We start from the raw sequence: 23371 nt of genomic DNA, 5'->3' as shown, positions 1-23371 counted from the left end.
AATTCTAAAAGAAAGAGAACGACGTATCTCTTCAGAGGAGAAATTTTAGGAAGAAAAATGATCTCGCTATTCAATTCGTCTCTTTCGCAAGCTCTTTTGCATACAACAAAATTATTATATTCGCGACCTTGAAGCAAATGACTGAACAATTTGTCTCTTCTGATTACCTCCTCTACGAAGAAGAACTTTTCTTGAACGCGGATTCGCGCGGCCCAAGTATTTCCGCGAAAGATATCTTCGAACTTTCTCGGATTGCCTTCTTCTTGAACGGCCTGTTATGGAAATTAGAGGGGACGAGCGGGAATATTTCGTCGGCGAAATTACACGCGAACTTCGCGGGCGGCGTCGGCGAAAACTTTCGGCCGGAAGCTGCTCCGGATCTCCTCGATTACGGCAACAGCCTTCTCTCCGCCGCAAGGTCGCGGAGGAGTCGCGCGAAACTTCCCCTATCGCTATTCTCAATTCGACAACGAAGAAACGAGACGCACTTTGGCCGAGCATTAGATACCGTTCCGAAAGTTGGGTCTCGGACTATAAGGAAACTCGTCGGAAAGTTCAACGGGCCGTCGTCCGCTCATCTGGCCGCGAGAAGCTCGATATTTCGCATAATCACTGACGGTGCTTGCCCGAAGCTGTATGAGATTCGCGCGAATAATTGGCGGAATTATTCGGGCATGAGCCTCAAATATTGTCTTCTTTTTATGAAATTTTAATTTATATAGTATCTTCTACAGAAATTTACATGCGTAATCTCTTATTTAGAGAAATCATTCATTCAATTCAAATTCTTCTCGAAGATTTACTTTTCCATAACGATCGCTTACACAAATTTCTTTTATTTTTTATAACATTTTTAATGTTTATGTATAAAATATTTTCTCGAGCTTAACTAAATAAATTAATAAGAATAAAGTTATAAAATTTCATAAATTTTTGCCTGATTACGAGATGGACACACTTCTCAAGGATATTATGATATTCGACAGGAAAAAGAAGATGACTATAATTGAAATGAGATATTAATTTATTCTCCAACGTAAATTTTATATATATATATATATATACATATATATATTGTATATGAACCATTAATAATATTTAAAATAGCGCGGACATCTCATGAAATGATTTATAACTCGCGTAATTCCCGGGATGTCGCGCGATATGCTGGTCCAGCCGGCAGCGGGAGGAAGGAAGTCGATCCATTTCTCGCAAATGCCAACTCCGACACGGCTGCTCCCAACTGTATTCTAAAGATTCCGAAAAGATTTCTTAAGACCGCGACGGGAATAAAAGTTTTGCCGCCACCTGCCCCGTCGGCTATTCTTCTTTTCTACACCTGCGATACGGTACAATGGACCTTAGTCGATGTTGATTCCAGAATGCTATATATAACTCGCACTCTAATTCTCGCTCCATCATTAAGAGTACCCTTACCAGAAAAATATTCCATCTTGAAATTGAAGAAATCGAAAGGGGTAATAAAATATAGCATCCATATATTTTTTAATAATTAACGATAAGATTAATAAAAATAGATGATGGTTATCGATTCTATTGTCGGAGAAAGTTAAAGTCACATATTAATAATAATTTGTTGATTTTTGAAAGTTGGATGAAAGAAACAAAATATAAAATATTAGTTTAAAAATTGAAACATTATTTTAATTATTTTTAAATTGTTTTAACGGTTATCCTTTTGCAAATTATAATTATTAAAATAATTTTTACAAACATGTTCCCTAATTGTAATATGTGTTCTCGGCGCTAGTAAATTAACTTGCATAAAACATGATAAATGTGACACTGATTGGTATCACAAGCTGCGGTTAATGAAAGCGTATCTTGCGTATTATTGCAGATTATCGCCGTATAATAACGCGCGAGAAAATTACGTTGCTGCTGCTGCTGAATAGATCCGTCGAACAATTCACGAGGATTTGTATTCGTTATCGATACTAAATATAAAACGGTGACCTGGCTCACACAAAGGCGGCTCCAATATATCCACAAATGCAATTACGCACGCGATAATGCTCTTACGTTATAAATCGAAACGACAAACACGGGATCCCAGACGAAACTATAGCCACGTAATGTCGAATGTGTCTTTTCCTTTTTTTTTTTTTTTTTTTTTTTCGAATTGTGTTTTGGCCAAGTTTCTGAATATCGTATTTTGCAACGGCTTTGATGCGATGTATGTATAACAGGGGTACACATATGGCGAAGTTGATGTTTTTAATTAAAAACCCACCTTCGCCGAGCGGACGCGAGGTAAATTGGAACTCTCGGCGGAAAAATATTCCCGAGATTATTCCCGGGCCTCTGAAAACGCTGTCCGCGCTTTCCCGAGCGCTTTCCATCGCGATTTCCATGCAATGTGTGTCCAATGCGCGAATATATTTCATTAAATTTCGCGTTCTCGACCTTTAACGGCCCTTCGTGGTGTTGATTCTTCATCGACTTTTGTCTCGTTTCAAAAGCGCAAGAAATCGTGCGAATTATACGTTACAGAAATATTCGGATTTTCGATTTACTCTTCGATAAAATCTAAGGCATATTCGAAAATGTAAAATACACACAACTGTGTACGGAGAGATATTTTATTATATGTGTGTGATTCATTTATATCCGTATATGACAAATGTGCGCACCGATTTATTAAACTAGAAAAGATACTTTATGCTTTATAAAATTATAAATTTTGCAGTAGTAACAATAAAATATATGAATACATATATATTTTTATACATCAAGCTTCCCCCTTAAATTTTTATTAAAAATAATGACCAAGCTTGGGAACATTTTGATATCTCGTTTCACAAAAATGATTTTTTTTTTTGCATATTCATATAAATATTATCTTGATATATATAAGTATCGCATGTATAAAAATTTCAGTCATTCTTTTGTAATGTTTCATTTCTGTGTACTAGGATTTTTTTTCTTTTTTAACGAGCTTTAAAAAATGAATATTAAAATGTAGATTCCAAATGACTTTTCAAATCTCGATTGAATTCTTATTATCCTAATTTTTCGTAAAAAAAGAGAATTGAACGGGGAAATATAGCCTGCTTTGTCATACTTTGTGGCTAAAAGAGATCGATGTGCCGCGCGGGTGTTTCTAAGTGACGTTTATCGACACGCTGTTTTCCTCCATGGGAGAGAGAGCCAAGACAAAGGGAACTAATCGATGTCACTTTCTGCCCGCGTGTCCCGCCATCCTTCATAAACGCGCTATCCAAGATTTTTCATAAGTATCAAGATATATACAGATTCCACACGCTAATCGGAAAGTAGCTTGGCAAAATGATCGCTTCAGTCTGTTAATGCACGAGATTTATCGATCGCTGGATCCGCTCGCGAACTTCTGATATACGAGATATCACGTATAATTCTTTTTCCTCCCTTCTTGTAGAATTTTATCCCGCATCATTCGAAATAATATGTTCAATGAAAAATAGTCTTTTCAAATGTCACGTGTTCGTAATCACAGTGTAAGAGATTTTAATCGAGAAAAACTTTGTCAAAATTTACGAGTTTAAACAACTTAAAAAGAAGAGATATTTAAATATCAGGATTTTTAAATATTTAAGGCTCCAGTTTTTTTTTATGTCCGCGCTCAAGAGCTCATTTATATAAAAAATGTGAAGCTGATACAATATATATACATATATTTATATATATTTTTTTATAAATACCGCACTCCATATTCTTTTTATCAAAAGACGGATTATCATGTGCCATCATGTGGCTGTCACGATGAAAGTAAGAATCTATATTTTTTCAACATATATTAACATGCAAGCATGAAATTTGTCAAACGAGAACAAGGGTTATGCCTTCCGATTTAGGAAGTTGTCCGATATGTAAACGAAGAAACAATAGCTTGAGAGTTCGTAGCAGCTGCCTATGCTCCCTGAAAATTTCATACCCCATTTCATGCCTCGTCATTCATGTAAATTTTTGCACGTCATAGGAATCGCGCTCGTAAATGAATTCATAAAGGGTTGAATGCTTTCTCCTTTTTTTCTTATTTCGTCATCACTGCCAAGAAACAAATGATTCGATGTTAATCCACAAGGAGGAAACATGTAACTTTATAATACGCAGCTTTACCGCAAAATATATGTACGTGTAATGAGATTATATATGGTGTCTCAAAGTAACAGAAAGAAAAATTTCGAATAAATGAAAGGATGATAATAGTTATTTAGTGTAATATATGTAAAAGAAATTTTTTTGCAGATATAGAAATAGAATATAACTAATGACGCGAGATTTATAATCTTAAAAATAATATCAAACGATTTAATAATAAAGTAATAAATATATTTCATAGACATACATATACTTTCGCTTGAAGGCCGATTTGTCAAAAGTCGACAATTTATTGAATATTAAATCAATGCCGCTATTTGTCTCTCGCAATATATCAAATATCTAAGATCGGAGAAGTAAATTATCTTCATCTAACATAAATCCAAGCTTGTCAGACCCGACGAAAAAGTACAGTAAATCAAATTCAAGACAAATTCATCGTCGTTCCAGAAATTCCGTAATAAACGATACCGTGGCTTTTTCTCATTCCTGTTTTCGCGAATCGTCTTCAGCGCAAGATATCAACATCAGTATGGACTCGGTATAAGTACTGGGACGCCCGCGAAGCGAGGGTACTCGCGAACGAAGATACATCGTTTCGGTGGGGAATGACGGGATATTTCGCCGACCCGCCGCAACGAAGCTCGTTCGGCTAACGCGAGTTCGCGAATTCTCGGCACCGTCGACGGTGGCGATTTTTCATCCTTTCAAGTTTCGTCGACGTTTTTCATCGCCGCCGGACAATCTTCTCCCTCCATTCTTTCGTCGAGCTCCCGACGAGCTTCCTAAATCACGCGCGCAACACGGTTCGCGATAAGAGACACAGCTCGCGGGATTAGAGAGAGGGGCTGTCATGCCACTCGCGATGAAAAAGTTCAGACAGAGTTGTATCCATTGTTCATAGCGTAAGTCCAATGGGTCAGATATAAGTTGAGAAATTCCGACAAGAGTTTCCCATACATTCGTCTATATGTTTGTCGTTGGAGAAAAATTGTAGATAGCACACGTGATACGAGTATTTAATCGACGATAAGATATTTTTGTGGCTGTTAAATAATACGATGGTTTTGATGCAGATTCGTGAAAATCAGAAATTTATGATAATTAAAATATCTAAGCTATGAATGTGAATGCGTGATTAATCGTATTCTTAATCGGAAATTAAAAATAATTTATACGATTGGTTGCTACAATAAAAAAAAAAATAAATAAATAAATCCAGTACGAGAAAGAAATAATGAAGCGGGGAAATGTAAGACTAACGAAATTCTTTAACAAAAGACATTTACATCCTTGATTTGTATTTTATAATTTTTGCGTGTAATAAGAAAATTGTAGCGAGACTTTTATTCGAATTAGCACCGTTATTATCGCAATGGAGCGTGTCGAGGAAAGATTTCAATATTCTACTTGGGATTGGAAAGGCGACTGGAAGATTTTCACGAGCTAGTCGAGCGTATTTTATTAGCGTTTCTTGAGACGACGAAGCGGATTTAGCGCACTTTCTCCAATAATCTGATGACAATTGTAAATAAACAGCGTTGGGGATTTAGGATAATAACAATTTAACAAAGAGTCCGATATACTAGCTACTGTGCACGGTTCTCTTCGGATAAATGAAGTTTCACTGTACGTAATAAGCTCCGCGAGAGCTCTCGTCGAAGATCCCCAAAGTACAACTCGCGAGTAGTCGTCGAAGAAACAGAATGGAGCGGAATTGAAAGTGGAAAGGCATTTCGCGGGACCCACGCTGGACGTAATGCAATTAAGCGTCCGGTATTTTTCTTTCGCGATGTACTTCTTCGTGCCGCGAAAACTTACCGGTCGTTCTCCAAGAAAACACGAGATTCGTACGCGATTTTGTAAAACCTCTTAATCTGCAATCAGATATTCCAATTTTTTATGGACGGTATTTTTTTTACTAATAATAATAAATAATAAAATACTTTGTTAATTGAACTCGAATTACGCTTGTATTAATAAAATCCGTGTCTCTTGCCAGAATAATTGAAAATCAATTCATCATCATCGAAACAGAATATATAACGGGAAATAATTTATAAATTAATTATGGAAAAAAAATGTAATTAATATAAATAATGAAGTAATTTAATGTATTTTCTACACGATATAATATAGTAGTAATGTTTTTCTCTATAAATTCTTGGCAAAAACTTTCATAAAAGATTGACGCGCTTATCGACGCCGTGAAAAATGCGAGAATTCAATGTGCTTTGGCAACGTCAAATCATATAACGTTACTATGTCAAGAAATAAATAAATATCTCGCAATCGTTGCGAAACGTTTGTTCTGACCGGAACAAAGCGTACCGCTCTTTATAAAAGCGTATAAAGTTGAGTACGAATATGATGGCAATAAAAAGCGACGCGATAAAATCGATGGCGAGGAAAAGGGGTGAAAAATGCATCGCCGCGTGCTTATATTTTTCTTTAAACCGCAGCCGGTTTTCGCGACTTTCGACACGCGGCGCGTCCCTGCGAGCAAAATTCCCACGCCAGTAAAATTATCGAAACTTAAGCGCCGTCCACGAACAATACCACCGCCCTCGTTTGACATACGATTGCGACTCTATCGCGCTCTCGGGGCTTATCTTCGGGGCATGATTTCAGATCGCGATAAATGTTTTCTTTGAGCGAAATGCGAAAATCTCGTCGCGTCACACCTCGACACGTTTCGCCATTTCAACGCAATTCATAAATAAATCGGAGTAAATATAAAATAAATATAAATATAAGTAAATATAAAAAAATATATTCTGATGCGTGGATGTATACATATACATATGTGTATGCGTGAATATTTATTGGATAAGTAATATTTACTAAGAAATTTTGTATTTTTTATATATTTATATAATTATACATACATAATTTGTATATTAATAACAAAATTAAAATTATTTATATTCCTTACTTGTATTTTGTAATACAATGTAGAAAAAGATAATGAATTATACTATCTCACGCTAAGCACACATATATCATTATACGTTTTTAATGCTATACATTATTATGCCATATATAATTATAAAATAAGCTTTGTTATATCAGACAAAATATATAGGGAAGATTATAGTTTTATAAATATTTATAATCTTACAATTAAATTAGAATCTTCACGTATTCTGCAAATTTACAGAAATGATTAATTTGAAAGAACTCAGCTAGTATTTGTATTGTGTATTTTTCTGTTACGAGATCGTATCAACGATTAAAGTATACAAACTGAAAGGAAGGAGGTCTAATCTGTTTTATGAATCGCCTTTCTCTTCGATACAGTGTATTTGAATAACGCGATCGAATTTCTCGTGATTAAAGCACGCATAAAATGAAGCGCAGGCCAACGCAATAATATCCGCAAGCCTCGAGACATATCTCTCGCGTTTTATTTTAGAGAAACCTTCGTGTTTCGCGATATGAACGACGTTGGAACGCCACTTGTTCTTTCCCACAAGTACCGAAACTCACGACGAAGGGTCGAAAAACTATCGGGCCGATCGCGCGCAGTTTACGAGAAATAAACCGAGCGATTGTACCATTACTCGCCACCAAAATATATTGTCTCGTATGTACATTGCTCGCGAATACAACATTACATAGCGTGTATATATTTTTTCACTTATTTATCGATTTAATTTCTATTTTTTTTTATTAGATAACATTTCTGACATTCTCCTCTAATCTTTATAGAATCCTCTTCCAGATTTCTCTGTAGACGAGAAGATGATGGATTTAAATATATAGTTTAAAAGATGAAATTATATATAAATTCTAAAATAAAATTTATTATTCTGATTTTTATGGCAAAGACCTACAGGGAAAAAAAAAAAAAAAGAAAAAAACCGATAATTCACGGAGCGACCGACAACGAATGGAGGAAAATAATTTCGGGGAACATATCGCGATTGCAAGCAATTTAAATCCAATTTAAATGGGACCGTAAGAATTTTCGATATTCTCGTTTCCAAAATCCAGAATTTTATTTATTACGCAAAAGCCTGGTATGCGTGACAGAGTTTACCGTGCGCGGCCGTTCTCTCCTGGCGGAAACGTTTATTTTTGCTGAAAATTCGCGGCACGACGCCCGCGTACGTTCTCGTCGTAGGGTGCAGTATTTTTGTTCTCCCTTCTTTATATATATAGAGAGAGATACATTCAGAGAGAGAGAGAGTAAAGAGTGCGGCGGCATTGGAGCGAATTTACCGTGGCTGCGAGTACCTTTAAAGGCAGCGTATGCCATTAAACGTACGTAGTAGCAGATGTATCGCGAAACATAGGTACGTACGTATCGCAGCGGCAATAGCAGTCGAGAGTCAATATAGGCCAAAGTAGATACCATTAAATTCAGACGCGCCGGAGCCGGACGGTTGCTGTTGCTGCTGTTGCTGGCCAGAATCGGAATCGTTCGTCTTAAATTGCCGCCATTAAACGCACGTACGGGCGCGTAAATCCACGCGGTGTCGGCCCCGCCGCCACGATTCGATTATTCGTCCTGTAATTCGGCTCACCGTTGTCTTACGTCTTACGTTGATGGATGTTACGCTACTGCCGCGTATTCGTTCATTACGTGTTTCGTTTGTCCCGACATTGATCGATCTTTCGCCGCGAGATTGCAAGGGCTGTTTGAGAAAGATGCGTGCGTGCGGACAGGGCACCTTAATTACGTGAAATCGTATATCGTTTAATTAATCTTAAATGAAAATCATAAGAAAGTACAATCAAAGTAACGCGCATCTCTTGTGATGCGAAACTTATATGTACGATAAATTTTATGAATAATAATGTAATAAAATGGAAACGCTTTTTTATAAAAATGTTGATAAGATAAAAAAAATATAAATAATTGTAATTTGAAACGCGCAACTTCTGTTGAAGCTTAAAATAGATTGACGCAATAAGGATGAAATTTAGCAAGAAATTTAATTGTGAGAAATTTAATTATTCTAATTTAAAATTAAAATGTGACTTGATGAAACTAAGATGAAGATAAATACAATATAAGACTTTGATTAAATTTTTAATGAATGAAAATATTAATCACATAATTTTAATTCGATAAGCTATTTAATTATAAAGATTAAGATTCTTTCTAATTTTACTTTATAAGAAAAATCTCGAGATATTACCATATATTTTCTTAAGACATCTCTTTAAGAAAGATCAATACGTCGAGATAAAATTGTCTGTTCCAAATTGTTCCGAAAGTTTTAGTTTGCCAAAAGAGAGCACTAAAGTTTTTCATGATTCGATATATTCGTAAGCGTCGTTTCATTATCGTGAACGATCATTCTCTATGTTATGAAAGATTGCTGGAAGGAGAGAAATGAGGACCAAGACAGAGATTGCCGGTTAGGTACTTTCACGTCTCTCTTTTATTTAACGGCAAAGTCTTGATCGCGATCCGACTACCATCAATCTTAAACGATTCATCAGCTGATTCGACTAAATCTGTCTTTTTCCTCGATTCGATTCGGCGGTAAGTTCTCATTTTTCTTATCAAGATCAAACTGTTTATTGCTGAGATTTGACGAATCACATCTCGTGATTAATAATGAAATTAGATAAATAAGTATTAAATCAAAATACAAAAGTTAAAAATTATTTTATAACTCTATATAATTAATATTATTTATAATAAATATTTTATTTCTTTTATTAAATTTCTAAAATATGTTAAACTTTATCGATCGTTTTTTTTTTCTTTTCTCTCCATTGCACTGTCTATATTTCAAATTCATAAATTTGAAATCTTCATCTCTCTCTAAGATATATCGTAAAATTATAAATAAAAAAAAGCTTTTTTTCTTTTTCGCGAAACAATCCGACTAACCGGTAACATTTTATTTCGTGCTTCAGAGAACCAAACTGCAAGTTAAGGTCTCTGAACGTGTCCAAGTGTCTTCTGGGCGGCTTGGATGCTGGCTGTTTAGGCGAGACCATTAGAAGGGCCCGTAATTTGGATGCTCTGAGGGCCGCCGGTGCGTCGAGGCCAGCTGACGTGATGCCATTGGTATTAGCCTTGACAGAAGCGCCGTGTCTTCAGTTACTGGACTTGTCCAGTCCTCGACTGGCTCTGGACGATCATCCATCGAGACTATTGTGCCACGCTCTGGCTAGAAACACGACTCTGAAGCTGCTTAGTTTAGAAGGATGGACCTTTCGAATAGAGGTAAGCGAAATACTTGATTATATCCGGAAGAATCTTCGTATAGCTTCGTGCGTCGATTTAATAATTTGTACTCATTATCCTTATAATTTATATTGCGATACATTTAATTGAAAAAAGTAGCGATATTTCTGAGATAAGATTTGATCAAATTTCATATTTTAAACGAGCTTTTTGGTGATAAATAAGAATTTATTTTGTTAACAATTAAACATCTTATATTTCGCGAAAAAAGATGTTGACGAAATAGATCCGTTATTATACCCTAAGGAGAATAAGTCTGTACACGGAAAAAAAATGCTGTTGTTTCAATTAAAGTCTACGTCACGGACTGCCAATAAACATGCATAGTTCATTCAATGATATTTTTATTGGACCAAATATCTGGATAATTGTTTTAATAATTCAAATATTTGGACCAATAAAAATATCATTGAATAAACTATGCATGTTTATTGGCAGCCCGTGACGTAGACTTTAATTGAAGTAACAGCATTTTTTTTTCCGTGTACAAAGTAAGTGGCCGGACCAGTTTTGTCGTAACATTATTTAGTTTCGTACCTTTGGAAGGAAACATAATTCGCGAAGATGGAATTGCGGGGAAATAAGGACAAACTAAAAGAAACGGAAATTATTTTCTTCGTGCCGACGTGCAATCCGGAAAAGTACGGAACAGTAATGTTCCGTCGCACCTTTCTGCAACCGCAGAAACTCAATGATACGACTGGCCACGATGAAGGAACTTAATTCTCAGCTAGTAGTCTCGATAATAATGCATGAAAAGTTTTTCGTTCGCTCGTTATATTATTAAAGATTTTTTTTTCCCCAAGTGGTAAATTAAAACAAATACAATAATACCTTAACATTAACAATAAATAATCTCTTTCTTAAAAAGATCGATGTAAAAATGATGTATCTTTTAAGATTAAAGATGATTTAAATATTAAACATTTAGATATGTTATTTGAATATTAATATAAATTTACGCTACAATTCACGAGTCTATTTTGAAATTAAAATCGTATGACATTTCCACTCCAGCCGGAACTCATTGGCTAGTGATAAATCATCGATTAGTATTAACGTCGATACGACTGTAATTAATATTAATTAATTATTGTATTTTCTCTCGTTTACTGATGTACTCATCAGCCATTTCGTCGTGCGACACAAAATTGCACTGCATCTAAATCGATGTAATTGATGCGTTATTCAGCGATGTCCAGTGTCCTCCGTTCTGGTCAACAATAATAAGCGGCGATATTTACGAGCCATTAGTCGATAATCGACTGTAAAACAAAACGTACTGCGTACTACGCGATGTTTCGATGCGTCTGACGCTTCGATTTTTGCGTCGAATAAACATCTCTTGCGAGCAACGCGCTCTTTCCACCCTCCCCCCCCCTCCCCTTGCAATAACGATAATAAATAATATATTCCCAAAGTTGGGGCGCGCAAGATGAGGAGCGATTAAATAATTCCAGATTAACACGAACGTAGAACGTCGACCTTGTTTCCAATGACGTAACAACGTGGCCGTTCACCGTTAATCGTTTCACCACGAATTTCCGCCAAGCTCTCGCCTCACACTCTCGCTCGATACATAATATCAGCTTTCACACACACACACACACACACACACACAAAAGCCTGACAAGAATCTCGAGTCGCACTTTGATTTTAATGCTTATATAGTCCTCGCAATTACGAATTATTTTAGAAGCATGAATTTTAGAAAAATGTTTGCATTAATTTATTTGTATGATTTTCTTCTTTATTTAATATTTTCTTATTTATATATATTTTGTTCAATAATTATATATTAATAATTATATATAAACTATAACAGTTTTGTCTAAAGAGACAAATTTTTTACTACACGTATAGGAAGCTATTATATAAATATTTTAAATAGATACTTTACATTTTTTAGTAACTATATATATTATTAATTTAGTTTTTGTCTTTTAATATATTAGATATAAACACAAACTAGTTTTTTTTTTTATCTATTACAATTTATTACAAATACATTTCGGCAAAATATCTAAAAAATGAGTTTTCTTCCGCTATAAAGTTACGACTAATAAGAAATAAATATTTCGCGGAATCTATAAAGGTGCATGTAAGATGGAATTGTTCGCATCGTGAAGCAATATCGTCTCGATACAAAGCTCTTCAGTTAGACTCGCGAGTCAATATTGTTACCATTTCGTTAAGCTTTGAAACGTCGGGAAAAGTCGAATGAGAGAGGTCGGTTCCGCGATATACGTTTGGAATCTGCGAAGCTGCACCCTTGGATTGTACTTTTGAGTTTTCGAAGAAGTTATTGAACGCTTCGGGAGATCGACGAAAGGAATCGAGAGAAGAATGGCCTTTGGTCTGCCAATAGTAACTTCGTAGTCCGTAGCAAAAGGAATCGATTAGAACTCCGCGATTTTCCATCGAATGTCCGATGCTGTCTGTCCTTTCAAATCAGACAAAATTTTCAAATAAAGTATTTTTATAATCTTTAATCGCGCAAATTAACTTTTTTAATCGTTATTATCACACGAAAGTAAGTAACGTATCATATCACGAAATTGCGAAATTATAAGAACTCCTTAAGTTATATTTAAGCATCTTGTTTTAAGATATTCTAAACGACATCTCGATATATTATTTTATGATTAATAAATAATTATTTAATAATTTTTTAAATATACAAAATATTTTGAGCATGATTGTTACATAAAAGAAAGAGTCATACACATTTTTTTTTCCACACACGCACATTTTAAAGTTTAAGATATTCGTGTTTAAAAATGTAAACAATTGGTAAAATATCTCGAACGGTTAAAAAAATATATATTCCTATTTTTTAGTTATTTAATTTTAAAGAAAAGAAAAGAAAAGAACTCGCGGCATCCGGGGACAATAATTTTCCTTCCGCGAGAAATTCAATTTAACGAATTTGTAACAACATTTAACGTGCAGGACCTCGTCGCACGTTTGTCGCGTATTTATTTACCCGGTGAATATTGTTTGTGAACCGCCAAGCTTCCGGTAAACTTCCGGTTGCAATTAAAGACTTTCAAAGTATGCTAACGAGCGCGGTTGCTTCCGTCCGTTGTACGACGCGACAAACTCGTGCGTTGAATCGCTCGATATTTAATCGCATTCATAATGAAATTCTGAAGCGTATATTTGAAATCGTCTTTCTAGAACGACTAAGGACACTGAAAATGCGGGAATGAAATAGAAAATTTAACAATTTTAAAGATTCCAGTTTTATTAATACGGCGTTACAAAAATATGGAAACTCTATCTAAAATCTCATGCGCACATGAATGTGAAAGATGTTAAATATTTTGAATTATATTTAAATTATAATCTTTATCAAAAGGGGAGAGAAAAAATCAATCTTCTTCTTTATTAAAAAAATGTGTTATTATTATCTTTCATTTGTGAAATAATTGTGACTCGAGGGCTAAATTTAAACATGAGATGAAATACAAATACGCGAATAACGTAACAGGCATCATTGTGCGTCTCGAATTATATACGGTAGTCTTTTTAATCGCTGCTATTATCCGTCTCTCTCTGTCCTTGGCCGCATTCCTATCGGAATTGCTGGCGACGAGCCATTATCTCGCCATGATACGACTAGCGAGCGATAGGGAAGATCTTGCCTGTAAACAGCTGAAATCGGGACCGAAGGGAAGGAAAGACGAAAGAAGAAGAACGCGGCCGCGAATAATCCCAACAGTTACACGCCCTACAATAATTAATTATCGGCGATTCCGCTTTGCGCTAAGAGAAGCGTAAAGGAAGGGTGGCCGCGGTGTGCGCGAGGGGTGGTCTCCGGAAGATGGCTCGAGTATTGTTTAGACGCTCACTAATTACGGAGCAGTCGGCTAGAGAGCTCGACGTACCGAGCGGAAGCGGCACTGGAGATACCTTCAATTTATTTTGCTCTTACGCGGTCCGGACCCCATTGTCTCAACTCGTTTATTAATGGCGAAACTACTCCGTGGTCTGTTCGTGAGGGTGGATCTTTAAGTGCGCGTTTTTAACACGAAGAGAATTGAACTTCATTTTTGTAACACCTATAAATATTCTAAAGTTTCAGAGAAATCTATTATTTGTAGTTTCTTTTTCTTTCTCTCTCTCTCTCTCTCTTTTTTTTTATATAAATTCTAATTCAAATTTTAATTTGATATTTTTATTTAATCTTATGTTTGTTTCTCTCTGATTTTACATATTTAAATTAGTTTGATATCTTTCGAAAATCGATTCGACAATTTCTTCGAAATAACTGTACTTAACGATAAGGAAGAAAATAATCGCACAATTCATATCGACGGTACACACTCAGAATTTATCCTGGAACTCTTTTTGTGTAGGGAGATACGAGATATAAACTCTCTCTCTGCTTCTCCAAGAGATTATTCAAATCTGAGGATGAAAATGCGAAAACACAATTCTCCCGCGGGATTTTTTCGAACCCTCCTGAATATCGCTTTGTGATAACCGATTGTTCCGTCGATGGCGGCAATTTTTTCGCTCATCCAGATTTGATAGCAGCAGAATTATCGCGAAAATGACGAGTTTTCTATTCACGCACGATTTATTCGAAATATCCAGTCAGTATATGCATAGCTTTATGCCTTTTCAAGATAGATATGTGACGTGAGCTTTGGAAAACTATTTGATTTTATTTCGATAAAAAATTCTTTAAGCAATTCTCGCGATGAATGTTCTTGTTTCAACCAAAATATTTCAAGACATTAATAATTTCTAAATTACTGATGAAAAAGTTTTCAAAATTTAAGGCGCAATTAAAAATAACAATATACATGATTTCCTCCATTATTCATTCTTTTTTATAAATAATTATTTACAAAAAAAAAGTAAGCTTTATTTTCTCGGAATTTTAATTAGAGGCTCAATTGTCAAAATATTTAATATTAATGTTGAATATTAAGAACTATTTTCATCGAAGGATATATGCCATTGAGATTTAAAATTGCGACGCTTTATATACAATTATTGAAATACACAGCGTTAGGTGCAACTTGTAATAATTCATCAATGAAATATCATTTATAATAATTTAACGGTCACAAATCTTTCATTCATTGCAGCTTGCATTCGCGATCTAATCATTATTATGCGCAACCATGTCGTATAACTCGAGATAACGCTCAGATTTTAATAATCGTCGTCTTTCGCACTTCTCACGGTTATTCTCAGCCGACTCATATCCCGCGGATTCGTCGCTTCCGGGATTAGATGTTATTTAAGTGTGCCATTTCATTTTCTGTCGTAACGTATCGCTTGCATTGTTCATAGCACTTTATTAGTTTTCTACTTTGCTTTTACGACCCGATTCCTACTTTCCTTTCTCGCTAAATGAAACAGAAACTTTAACTAGAATCGTGTCACACTTTTCGCCACTTTCCTTTAGTACATCTGACTGTTTAATCTGAAAACTTGGAGAAACCGAACAAGCGAATGTAAAATTATGTTATGACGGAGAAAGAAGATACAATGGAATTAATTATGATAAAATTAAAACAGCATTCATAATATAATATGATATTGTAACGTGATTGTAATGTAATTCTATTTACAAAATAGAAAGAATAATTTTAATGATTAATTAAAAATATTATTTTAAAAAATGTCACAAGCAATTTAACATATTGTAATCGTAAACGAAAAATCTGCAAAAGTAGACAGTGAAGAGAGAATGTTGTTAAATCTAGAATTAATGTAATTTAAAAATGAAAATAATGAATTATTTTATTACAATACAATAATGTTGCATACATATAAATCATGTTTTACAAAAGTCGCCGTTACATTTCTTACGAAGGATGCTCTTAGACTTCTTTAAACTTTAATGTACGAGCTTCTAGTTCGTTTCGTGTTTTTAAGATTTAGAATGCTTTCTATACAACAAATAGTTTAACAAAAAACTCAATGTTGCCCGTTTCACGATAATTCTCAAAACAACAGTTTATCATTTAATAAGACGATACGAAACTGCTAGTGGAAAAAGAAAAAAATTTATTAGAAGAGCAACGAGAACAGAAAATTCAGGAGACAGGAAGGAGGAAGTAATATTTATATGGTTGTCGCATCTCTTTTGTAGCTTGTAAATGCGAGACTCATTTGCGAGTCTCGTCGTAATCGATCACAATCACACGTATATTTTAGCGCGAGCGTTCTTAATTCATACGAGCGTAAAAATCATAAGATATATATTTTTAAAAAATGAAGGAAAAACTAGCTGACGCGCGCGATTATCGTAAACCAGAATCGCTTCTTCTTGCCCGATTTCTTCCTCCGTTTTCTGGCCATTCTAGCTTATCTCATACTTTACTCTCTTTTTTCTTTTTATCGAATAAGATTTTTCTCTCTTCTACTCAATTTTATTCGCAGACGCGCGGTAATTCCTTTTTTTATTATTTTCCAAGATGCTAAAATGCGCAAGATCGCTTGCATATTAAAAGCGATCAATGATTGGATCGATGAGAAAATAATATGCATATATTTGCGCCTTCAAAATAAATCCATTAAGCATTCTTATCTAACAATAAGTTCTAAAATAATAAGAAATAATTTATTTAAAAATACACAATTTTTGTCAAATATAAATTTAGATAAGTATAAGTATATAGCAATAAATATGAAAAGAAATATAAATATTATTTTTTAATAGCAATAAGACACATTTAGAACATTGAAAGCTTCGACAAAAAAAAAAAAAAATTTAATTTTGTCAAATTTTTACGAAAAGAATTTTTCTTGTTTTGATATTATCGAATTTTTAATTACCGACAATTAGTTAATTACGACTCTATTCATAACAAACAAATGGATTTTTAATGTAATCTAATATATATATATATATAAAACACAATTTTACCTTTTTATTTTTTTGATTATTATTTTTTTAATTAAATTTTCAAACCACGCACGTACCATTAATTTCTTGATATACACGTTAATTACTGCGTCAATTATCGCGTGATTAAATAAGGGGGATAATAGGTTGAAATGGGTAAAACGAAAGAGTGCTGTGGGAGGCAAAAATTAAAGTATCGATCAAAAATATAAATCCCTGACTGAGATGAAAGGGAGCGCGACAGCGTCGAAGTGGGAATGGACATGAAAACATTCAAGCGACGTGGACGAGGAAATAAAACACGACAATGAATAGAATATCGAACCGGCATAAATGGGATTTAGCAATATCAGAACGGACAAACGTATACATTTCTGAGAACATTCTACCTATATAAAATGTATACATATATTTTCTTATTTATTTGATATATCGGACGTAAAATAAATATAATATATTGTTATTTTTCAAAGAAATATATACTATATTTATAAAAAGAAATGATATTATATATATATATATATATATTGTGTTGCATCGTAGAATATTAAAATTTTACTCATAATCATTCATAATTACGTGACATTCAATATCACGTAATTATGAATGATACATATACAGGGTGTTCTATAAAATTCAATATTTATATTGTAGATGGGACACACTATACTGAGTAAAAAAATCTTAGTAAACGCGACGTGAGAAGAAGATAATCTGTCTACATCTTTGTCTCGATATTTACCGAAGGTATTCCACGCTGATCAGCACGGTACTTTGTAACAAGTGTAATCACCAAATCGCAAAGATCCGCAATCACCAGTTGATGACAGCTGACTGATCGCCGGTGAAATCTTCTGTTATAAAGTATGTTTGGAAATTGAACGAGGACATTCAAGACTCGGTTTATAAAGATTGAGGTAAACATCGCATGCGACATGTAGAAGTCACAGTAAGTCAATCATGGGTCTGTTCTTTATAGCTGAACTGGCTGCACTAGTTCAGAGCTTATCTTTCTTCTTCCAATGTGGAGAGAAAGAAATTAACTCTAAACTAGTACAGTCAGTTTAGCTATAAAAAACAGACCCCATGATGTTACATACAAAAATGTTTATATCTCATTCTTAGTATGGTGTGTCTTATCTATCATATAAATATTGAATGATATTTTTTGAACATCTTGTATAATGGAATGATATGCCTCTAATATTTTTTGATACTTTATACGATTATAATAAATATTTTTAGTTTTGCTAATATTACGAAATAAAAAGTCTATGTGGACGTTCTCACATTTTGTCATGAGAAAAAATATTAGCCGATCAAAAAACAAATCGTGCAATTAATAAAAAAATCTCTGTGTAAAAAAGCATAATATAAACCGAGCAACGAGTAATACGATATAGAGACAGAAAAGGGTGAATAAAGACCAGGACGTTTGCATCGACTTATTTAAATCCGATGTCGACTCGAAAGAGTAGTAAGCGGAGTCGCGCCGTAGCTAGAACTCCATCTTCGGTCGCTATAAAATACATTTCTGGGACGAGAGAGCGACACGGGCTTTTCCCATCTCGCTTGCTCGGCGTGTCGTCGGTAATATTGCTCGCAATAAATTACGCGGGTCCTCTCGCCCAGCATCCCGACTGCCTTTCTCTCTCTGCCTCTCTCTTCCTTCTCTCTTTCCCTCCTCGCCGCGGAATCCGCCCGCATCCCGAATATCCTCGGAGACGACGATCCCGGTCGAGACTCACGGACGACGTATCGCCAAAAATTTCCATGAGAATGTCGAGTCAGCTGACATATCTGCCGCTATTCTCCTCATCTCGGACGTTAAAGAATCACGCGCTGGAATTTTAACTCTTTAATCGTGTACGCGCGCATCTCCGAATACCTAAACATAATTATATTTTTATATATATTATTATATTCACCATATCCATATTCGTATATAATTCTTTTAAAAAAATTTTCTTTTGCAAACTGTTACGTTGACATGCTATTTTACTGACGAATATTGCGAAAGTTTTTGAAGCTACGAATGATTGGAATTTTATTCTTGGGATACATCGCATTGTTTTTTTATTTATATATAATCACAATTAATTATAAACATTAGATTAAATAATATACATTGACATATCTAAATTGTACTCTCGGTTTCTTACTCATAAATATTGTCTATTTAAAAATTCTCAATATAATTCGCTTTCCCAAAACTATTATCTACAATTTCTTCATTGTTTTATAAATGTAACGAAAGTTTAAATATTTTTTTTTTATATATTCTCGATGTCTATTACAAAAAAAATTTATTCACGATCTCTAGGATAAAAGATACTGTCTTCTGGAATCACCAATGAAATATAACTATACGTATACGAGATCAAGACGTTATCTCGAAATTAGAAATCTTTGTCTCGAATCACTGACCGCGCCATTATGTCCAACCTATCCTTACAACAGCTTACGTTCTATTTTAAGCGTCTGCCCTTAACCGCTACATCCGGATCCACCCTTAACGCGTATAAGCCACCCGGATGTTGAGAATAAAACGTACACGCCGGTCCAAGCGTATAATTCGCGGAACATGGCGGATAAATTGCACAACCGGACAATCTCTTCGGCCGTTCACTGATATCGTACAAAGGGGTAGATTTAATATAACGAGCGGAGGATGCGATTATAAACAATGCGGTCTGTTGGGGCTTTTAGTAATCATCCCCGTACCACTGACCGGTACCATCTATTCTGCACATTATAATCAAGGCCAGCGATTATCATTCGAAAAGAGCCGTCAGGAATTGTGAATCATAAAGATCTGTGCGTATGTAATTATGTGGGAGGGGGATATAATATTGAAAAATTCTAGGTAAATAAATTATGTTGAAAAAGTAAAATGTCTATTAAAGATAATATTTTTGTTCTTACTATATTGTTATACTAGATTCTAGTATTATTATAAATTTCTATTTTTTATTCTATTTATAAAAAAATCGTATTTTTTTATTATATTTTTTAACATATATATATATTATAAAATTGTAAAAACACTCCGTAACTTACTTTAGAGTTTTTTTATTTTAATTTACGTATCATTAATTATTACGGGCCATAAATTTACTGGACAATGGAAAAAAATTCTGGACCATCGCGAGCATTGTCCACTTGCTTCTTCTAGAGCACTGAGGGACCGAGATTTGATGTGTTTGCGAAATAAGTCTAACGCATGGAGTATAACTGGGCGCGAAAGGCGAGACGATGGGGCGAGATTTAATATTTTGTAGCCGTATATTAAATCGCGTCGGCGTGGACAATGCTGGGGTCGGCGACCCTTGTACGAATGCGAATATCCTGATAAAATTTAACGGGCCAGTTGCACCTGCAACGCGAACCTCGCCTTTTCCGCCGCTTTTCCTTTTCATACGCGGTACACACAAAGTTGACACACGGTGTTTGCGTCTGACGCCAGTCTATAGAAAACGCGAACAAAAGAATTGATTACTTTAGCGCGACGTGTAAGATACGACGTGAGCGAAACGCACAGCCAACGGCATTTTCTCGTCGTAACTTACGGCTTTCGCGATGAATTTGTAGCCGAGGCTTTTCTCAGGGAAAATGTCGCGCAACATCTGGCTGCGATGTAATTTATTGTAGAAAATTAAAGTGTTTTCAGAAAATAAGCTTCGAGAACGAAAATTAGTAACAAAACAAACGTATTCTCTTTTATCAATTTCGACAAATCTTTAATAAGCATTATGTTAAAAAAATACTGCTTTGATAAATGAAAAGTTTTGCTAAAAAAATCAATTATAATTTGGTAAAATTATGATAAAGAGATATAGTTATAATAGAATCACTTTATTGATATAAAAATTCTAAAATAATATAGTAGGAAAAATCGCATATCTATACAGATGTCTAAAACTAATTTTGTTAATGTTACGATACAGATTCTATTACATATTATTACAAACTAAGAAGATAATGGAAAATAATAATTGAAATAATTAATTACTATGTTATCAAGGAAATAATAATCGATAGTTTTGAGTACAAGTAAAATTGGGAAACAAATATATTTCTCGTCAGTGACAAAATCCATCTTATCATGCGACGAACAGAGAAGCTACGATATTTAATAATAATGCGTCAAAATTACATCGATTTATTGGAAAGGCAGTCGCGGCATCCCGTGAAGCTGTAAAATAATTTCTAACCAGCGAAAAGAGAAAATTATACGCAATTAGCGGGAATCAATTTTTGTCGGAAACTATTAAACACCGCGCTTCCTTCCGTCCCAATTTTCTGCCATTATTCGCCATCCTGTCCCGATCCCGAAGACACGTCAGGCCATTGCGCCGCGTAAAATGCTGCCAGCGCGAATGACATAAATTATGAAGCAGACACGTGTCACCGATAATCAACAAACCGAAAAATATATATGCGCAACGCGCTGTAATTACCGAATGAATTCTCGATTTACAGAACTGATTTCATTTTGCGCGACAGATCACGCGTGTGAACGTAACATACTTTCACAGTTAATTAAAATTGACTCTTTCATCTCCAGCTGCTCCCTAAAAAAAAAAAAGAAAAAAAAAATATTATAAATTATATAAACTCTCTGATATAATGTACAAAAGAATTCGATTTTTCTCCTCCTCTTTCTTTTCTTTCTCTCTGTCTTTCTCTCGGTTTACAGATGCGAATTATATTTATAATATTCTTTAATACATGCTTTTTATATAAATATACAAGCTTTATATAAATTTGATTTTATTAAATTTGTTACATGGTTCGAGAGAAAAAAAAATGCGTGTAATAAATTCGAATATTTGAACATTTTTTTATTGAACATTCTTTTTTTATTTGAATATTTTTGATATTTAGCGATTTGGCTTTGTAGAAATCAATGGTTTAATTTTAATGTAATAGTAATTCGACGAGTTGCGAAAAAAATTTGACAAATTGCATTGTTTCCATCCATTCCTTTCTATCACCGATTTAACGCAACAATATATGAATTTTGGAAAAATTTACATACTATACATATAATACATATATAATTATCCAGAATATTTACAATGCGACGCGCTACCCACATTTTACTGTAACACGTAATTACATGCGCGTAATTATTTAATTTTTTTTAATAAATATACTACACGTAGAAAATTTGTTATATCAGCTAAAACGCAGACTCACTTTAATATACCGACAAGACCAGGACCGTCATATACAGTCGAAAATCGTAAAAAATCCTATGCCCGCGGGTCTGTGTCGTTGATAGTCACGGGGTTCATTACACGATCCCCACGGGGACGCCGTAATTTTTCCGTAATTTCAGCCAATTTTCCCGGCATTATTCCAGTCGCTTGGCACGCTCGATTGGAGTGCCAAGTGAGTGCCCTCGTAAATCTGACGATCCGCCAGCGGAATTATTTTCTGCCAAAAAAAAGACCGCTGTTTCTAGAAAGTGGAGAAAGAGGAAGAAGGATCAAGGTGCGTAAAAAAGCCGGTATCGCGCGTTCCATATGCTGCAAATCCCCGTTGGTGAATTACGAGGGACACTCACACGTGTGTGGTACGCAACGGGCGACATACGTGCCTCTTTTTGCAACCCCCGTCTCCCGGGCAAAACGCCGTCGGAAAAAAAGGAGTAAAGACCGACGAACGTTTTTACAGCCTTTACGCAAGAGCGTAATTATGTAGATGAGATGGCAAAATGCAGCAGATTTAATATTGTACTCTAAACAAAATAATAACGCTATTGTAAATAAAATAAAATTCATTTATTTAAAAAACTAATGTATTTTTTTGCAATAAAATAAAAAAGAATAATTGTGTCATAATAGAATAAAAATAAATACTGCATTTTGTTCACTCTTTCGAGATGAAGATATGCGCATGCAAAGAGGAGAGTAGCGATTGTAAATTAACTGAATTCGCCGACATCAATATACACGGTACACAGTTAATTGATTAAGTTAATTAGCTGAATTAATCTGACATATGCGTGGGATCTATTTGAATGTATATTGAACCCGAGTGTAAATATATTGAATATACTGCTGCCTATTCACTTCGCGTTAGCCAAGTACATCTGTAATATCTATATCGAACGTTACCCATTATAGAGTCTTTAGTTTGATCTCGACTCTCTTTAGAACTCTTTTTATTAATAATAAATT

General features: G+C 34.6%; 1 protein-coding gene across 4 annotated transcripts in view; it reads left to right on the top strand.

Moving 5' to 3' along the window:
- Positions 1-23371, top strand: part of LOC138941749 (uncharacterized) — a 197541-nt gene that overhangs the window by 165696 nt on the left and 8474 nt on the right. For 3 of the 4 annotated variants that reach the window (XM_070311636.1, XM_070311637.1, XM_070311635.1), the window contains one exon: positions 9979-10291. In XM_070311636.1, coding sequence (XP_070167737.1) covers positions 9979-10291 — 313 coding nt within the window. Of the gene's footprint in view, positions 1-9978; positions 10292-17837; positions 18095-23371 lie in introns of those variants that run through there. The other variant, XM_070311638.1, reaches the window with a different exon arrangement.

This window comes from Polyergus mexicanus, unplaced genomic scaffold (genome assembly GCF_030449975.1).
Source record: "Polyergus mexicanus isolate NDT 795.1 unplaced genomic scaffold, iyPolMexi1.0 SCAF_20, whole genome shotgun sequence".
Classification (NCBI taxonomy): Eukaryota; Metazoa; Arthropoda; class Insecta; order Hymenoptera; family Formicidae; genus Polyergus; species Polyergus mexicanus.
Note: the sequence above shows the minus strand (reverse complement) of the source record. Positions and strands in the feature narration are given on the sequence as shown.